The 6,000-nt window shown below is 41.1% G+C and overlaps 1 protein-coding gene across 1 annotated transcript in view; it reads left to right on the forward strand.

Annotated features, from left to right (window-relative positions):
• Positions 1 to 5,335, forward strand: part of ACAA2 (acetyl-CoA acyltransferase 2) — a 35,891-nt gene extending 30,556 nt beyond the window's left edge. The window contains exons 8-10 of the mRNA XM_055323644.1: positions 1,317 to 1,387; positions 3,581 to 3,735; positions 4,937 to 5,335. Coding sequence (XP_055179619.1) covers positions 1,317 to 1,387; positions 3,581 to 3,735; positions 4,937 to 5,021 — 311 coding nt within the window. The 3' untranslated portion in view covers positions 5,022 to 5,335. The remainder of the gene's footprint in view (positions 1 to 1,316; positions 1,388 to 3,580; positions 3,736 to 4,936) is intronic.
• The last annotated feature ends 665 nt before the right edge of the window (positions 5,336 to 6,000 follow it).

Below are 6,000 nucleotides of genomic sequence, written 5' to 3' on the forward strand. Positions count from 1 at the left end.
GTGACAAAACAAATTACATTGTGCTTAAATTGTACCATGCTTTTCTTTTAAAGACTGATTCCCTAAAGAGGAAAGGAGAAAAAATGAGTGGGAAATATTAGAAAGGGAGACAGAATGTGAGAGACTCCTAACTCTGGGAAACGAACTAGGGGTGGTGGAAGGGGAGGTGGGCAGGGGTGGGGGTGACTGGGTGACGGGCACTGAGGGGGGCACTTGATGGGATGAGCACTGGGTGTTATTCTATACGTTGGCAAATTGAACACCAATAAAAAATAAATTTATAAAAATAAAGACTGATTCCTCATCTTACTTAGGAGTATTTATGGAACTGTTGCAGAATATTTGACTACTTAAAATTCAACAGAACATACCATATTTTTTTAAGACATTTGTGGCAATTTTATTCTCCAAGAATAGATAGCGAATTAGATAATCTCCTCCAGCCAGCTTTTTTACCATTTGGGGAAAAATATTAATATACTTAAAAATTATGAGAGCATTAAATGGTTATTGGTGATTATCAATAATCTGGGAGCTAAAGTCTTATTTTGGCAGATTTGCATTTCTGCAGTGGGGGTTTTGTTTCATTTAAATTCTCTCGCAGGGATCCCTGGGTGGCTCAGCGGTTTGGCGCCTGCCTTCAGCCCAGGGCGTGATCCTGGAGTCCCAGGATTGAGTCCCACGTCAGGCTCCCTGCATGGAGCCTGCTTCTCCCTCTGCCTGTGTCTCTGCCTCTCTCTCTGTGTGTGTGTGTGTTTCTCATGAATAAATAAATAAAATCTTAATTAATTAATTCTCTGCCTGTGTTTGGCATTATTCGTGCTTCTTTGCTTTGAATATCTTTTCCCTAAAGTGCCTATGGCTTCCTGCCTTGTACCCACGTGGAGATGCTACTACTGTTTCTTGCCTTTTGTCTAGATAGGCCTGAAAATTCAGAGGGTGCCACAGTCACTTCTCTGCTAGGAATGTGTGTGATTTGGGTCCCAGGCACTTAGACTGCCTTGACGCTGGGCATGAAGTGTGATCTGTAAGTGACTGTGAAACCCCATAGAGCACTCCTTTGGCTCTCTGAACTCTTCCAGCCATTTGCAGTAGAACCTTCATGTGAGCCTCTCATTTACAATTTTGCATAACCAGCTTTTCACTTTAGTTCTATTTTTTTTTAATTGTCACATCATTGACTAATGTGCCATCAAGGTAGCAAGATTTGTGACTGCTAATAATGTCACATTATTTCTTCCTTACTTACCTGGTTAGTGAAGAAGGAGAAATTTGACAAATAAATATGAGATGAAACTGATTTTGTTCTTCTATAGGGCCTGTCCCTGCAATCAATGGAGCACTGAAAAAAATAGGACGGAGTCTCAAGGACATGGATTTGGTAGAGGTAAGTGTTATACTTTTTTACATGAATAAACCACCAGTGTCTGTAGCATAAATGGTTTTAATATGGCATTTTACAGCTTTTTGTTGTTGTTGTTTCTGTGCTATTAGCCTTTCCAAATGACGTCCAAGTAAATATTACTTTTGTTACATGCTTTGAGTCGATACTTTACCTGACTAGAATGCTTTATGTATATTCAAATAATTAAAACAGCCTGATTTCTCCTTAAAACATGAATTCCTGGAAACTTCTTAGCACCTTATAAGACTATTGCATTTTAGACTACCAGTGTGCCTATTGAACTAAATTGAATATTATATAAGGTAGATGAGAAATGAGTAACTTCAACCTTTTATGGATTGAAATGAAAAAATATAAGCAAAAGAATTGACATAGTAGAAAACAATATCTGGTGCCAAATCTAGAAGTTTCTTATTCTCTCCCTAACTTAAAACTCTCCCTCCCCCAAACTTACCTTTGGCTGTTACACCATAGTTGTGGCTAGATTTGTGATGTCATAATTTTTGGCATAGAAAACTTAAGTTTATTAGTATGGTGATTTTTTTTAATGTTAGTTTAGATAGAGCAAAGGCGTCTTAAGTATTTAGACAATTAAACGGAAGAGTGGAAAAGAAAATAAAGTTGGATTATATACATTTTACATTTGGGGACTATTTGAAAGTTTTAGGTAATTAAACATGTATGCTGCTTGACACTGGGAAATAACTAATATAACAAAGGAAATCTATTGAAGTTGGTAGAGAAAGGGCCTTCTCAGCACAAGTGTGCTCTCCTCTGATGAGCTCTCATCTAGGAAACTACGGTTTTAGACAAACAGCTTATCCTTAAATCCCTCTTCCATTCTTAGAGCCTCAGGGGGCTGCTTACTTATCATATTTATATTAGCAAATAATGTCCCTAAATTCCTGACTCTAGATTTCACACTTAAAACTCTTTAAATATGTCAGCTCTGCAAAGTTATTCATAATCATTTATAGATGTATATGTCTGCAAGAACATAGCTCTCAACACCATGATATGATTGTCTTTGGGATGTCTGATGATCCACATGGTGGTTCATCCTGAGTTCAAAAACATAGTTTCACTAGCTCATATTCCAGATCTCTCAGTACCCCTTTAAGCATGTCCATGTAAAATGGAAAAATAATGTAGGACCTAAGGATAAACAAAACACCATCTTGGAAATACATGAAATATAATAGGAAAGAACACAGGACAGAATTTTGATCTCAACTCTGTAACAAAGTTACCTTTCTTAAAATCAGTTTTCTTAGCTATAAAATTTTCTAGCTAAAATCATATGAAACTATAGTGCTATGAACTTGAAGGTAATTCTCATAGCCAACCTTGCTAAGTGAATACAATATGATACTTTTCAGAGCTGCCAGATTTCAGCACAGTAACCATCCTTGTATGTAGGTGGCTCTGAAGGTTTAAACCTTCTTGGTTGTGTCAGTTTCTTCTTGGAAGAATGGCTAGTAGTACTGGGCAATAATAGCAATAACAGGAGCAACCATCTCCTGGAGCTTGGCATGTGTCAGGTAATACACTTAATACCCATGATTTCATTTAACCTTGACAGTAACTCCTAGGATGTACTACAGGCATATTTTACTGTTGAGGGAACCTTGAGTGTCAAGAGTTTAAAGAGCATGCATACAGCCAAGACTTGAGCCATCCCTCTGGCTTCAGAACCTCTGGGCTATCTCCCACAGCCTCTAGTAGGCCTCCACTCATGAAATTGCTGAGGATTTCTTTTCTCCAAGGGATGCAGTTGACTTAAAGTATCAGTTGGTAAATATACCCGTTTTCAAACTTGGTATCTTTATAAAGAGCAGTTGAAGATAAAATGACATTGCAAGGTAGTTTTTTTTCTGTGTGTTTTGTTTTGTTTTTATTTATTCGTGAGAGACACACAGAGGCAGAGACACAGGCAGAGGGAGAAGCAGGCTCCCTGCGGGGGAGGCTGATGTGGGACTTGATCCCAGGACCCCGGGGTCACGCCCTGAGCCAAAGGCAGATGCTCCACCACTGAGCCAACCAGGTGTTCCCGTAAGGTAGTTTAAATAGGGGGGAAAAAAAAGAGCAAAAGTAGCCATCACTAGGATGAGACAAGTCTCAGTTAAAAATCAACTTATGAACAAAGATTTTGATCCATGTTTTGATTATTTTTAGGTGAATGAAGCTTTTGCTCCTCAGTACTTAGCAGTTGAAAAGAGTTTGGATCTTGACCCAAGTAAAACCAATGTGAATGGCGGAGCCATTGCTTTAGGTCATCCCCTGGGAGGATCTGGAACAAGAATTATGGCACACTTGGTTCACGAATTAAGGTATGTGCTAGAAACTGTTACATTTCATATTTGCCATCTTTGGTAAAAATGCATGGATTTGGGTTTCCTCAGAGCAGTCCAGTATTTTTCATTCTTCTTCAAATCCCCTTCTGCTGATTCTCACCAGGTCTCTCTCTCTCAGACCCATTTTACAGTCTCACCAGGAACAAGTTATTTGGGGACACCCCTTTTTGACTGATATTATAGATGATTGATTGACCTGTTAGTGGCTCCGCACTTGGGATGTGCACGCTTCCTTGTGTTTGCCTCGTGCTCACCCGGCTCCTCCCCAGTGCTGCCCCCCACCCCCCCAACTCCCCCACCCCAGGGCTGGTGCATAGCAGTCAGCACTACCAAGGCTCTGGCCGTCGTGCTGTGCTTGCACTCTAGTGCCAGTTACAAGAAAGATAAAATTATTTAGGAGAACAAAGTATTGGGAGGATTCTGGTCTAGATGCTGTCCTTTACGGAACCTAAGCAAACTACTCCTGTGGGTCTGAACTAAGTGTTTCCTTTTCCTTAACTGGTGCTAGGGTCCCAGCAGGAACTTCCTGTGTGCCTGATGCTTTTCAGTTTTAATACAAGAGCTCCTCCTTCTGGGACTGTGTATTTTGGACCATTTTGCTCTCTTAGGAAAATGCAAACAAAACCAAATATGTCAGGCCGAAAAATTCACTCTGGCTCCTGTTAGGTTAAAGTAAATCACTTAATAATTCACTAAGTTTAATGAGGGATGTGCACCAAAAAGTTCTTAGGTGCTTTTCTCTCAGATCAAGGAACAGGAGCAGATGGTCTAAAGGAATCTAATTTGTATGAAAGGGGCATGAAATGCTTCTAAATCATCTGCTCTTTCACATGGGCCGTCTTCACGGATTGCACTTACTCTCAGGTGCCTTGAAAATCTGAAACTGTCTAAAATCAAAGGGGCTGGCCTCTCTGCTTTCTCACAGCACACCTCTGCTTCTAGATCTGTTCTAGCCTCTCTTGTTACCATTTCTTTTAATCAAAATATTCAGGTTCTGATTTCATTCTATTGTGATTTATACACCCATATTGCTGATTGGGGAAAAGATTGAGACGAGGAGCTGAATGAGCATGAATGATGCAGATGTGTCCATGATTAATTCTATTTCATTAACTTTCTAATTAGCTCTGTAAGTTTTCTATTTGAGTAGATTTCAACCACTGAAATTCTCTTTTAGGCGTCGGGGTGGGAAGTATGCCATAGGCTCAGCTTGCATCGGAGGCGGCCAAGGCATTGCTGTTGTCATTGAAAGCACGGCCTGAGGGATGGGGGGCCCAGCGAAGCCCCCTCACACTGGGGGCCAGGCCACAGCAAAGCAAGTGACCTCCAGAAACCAAACCTGATTCTGCTGCACGTGCCTGAGTGTGATTAAGGGATAATGAGGCAGAGATGTATTTCTCATGAATGAAGAAATAAATAAATTCTCTAAAATGTGTACAAGTATGATGTATTTCTGCACAAAAATCAGACTACAGAGGCCTTAAAAGAAATTGTATTCTCCTGGTATATAATCATCACTTATGCCTTAAATAATATATGATTGCAAGAAAGTGGAATAAATACTGCTTTAACTTCATCTAATCCTTTCCTGTCATTTCTTGGATTTTTAAAAGCTTTAATTGAGGTAAAATACACATAACATAAAATGTACCATTGTAACCATTTTTAAGTGGCATTAAATACCTTCACACTGTTGTGCAACTGCCAGCAGCCTCCACGTCCAACACTCCTGTCTTGCAGAGCTGACACCTGGCACCCATTTGATGCGGACACCTAGACCCCCACCCCCGCCCCGGCACGCACCATCTCTTCCGGGCCCCTCACAGGAAGCCAGTCATTCAGGATCTGTCCTTTGGCACCTGGGTTATCTCACCCAACAGGTGTCCTCGAGGTTTACCCTTGCCCTTGCCCCTGTCGGCACTACCTTCTTTTCTAAGACAGAACATTCCACTGTCTGTATAGACCATGTTGGTTGATCTTCCCATCCCTCTGTGGACAGTTGGGTTACGGCCACCTCTTGTTTTGTGATGAATGCTGCTCTGAACCAGGGTGGACTGATACCTGTTCATGGCCCGGTTTTGGCTCTCGGGTGTGTATCCCCAGGTGGGCTTGCTGGGTCGTGCCATAGCTCCCGTTCGCACACTTCTGGGAATTGCCCGACAGTTTTCCACAGTAGCTGCACCATTTTATACTCTTGCCAACCTTATACAAGGGTTCTGATTTTCCCATATCCTGCGCAGA

The sequence above is a fragment of the Nyctereutes procyonoides genome, unplaced genomic scaffold (assembly GCF_905146905.1).
Source record: "Nyctereutes procyonoides isolate TBG_1078 unplaced genomic scaffold, NYPRO_anot_genome, whole genome shotgun sequence".
NCBI lineage: Eukaryota > Metazoa > Chordata > Mammalia > Carnivora > Canidae > Nyctereutes > Nyctereutes procyonoides.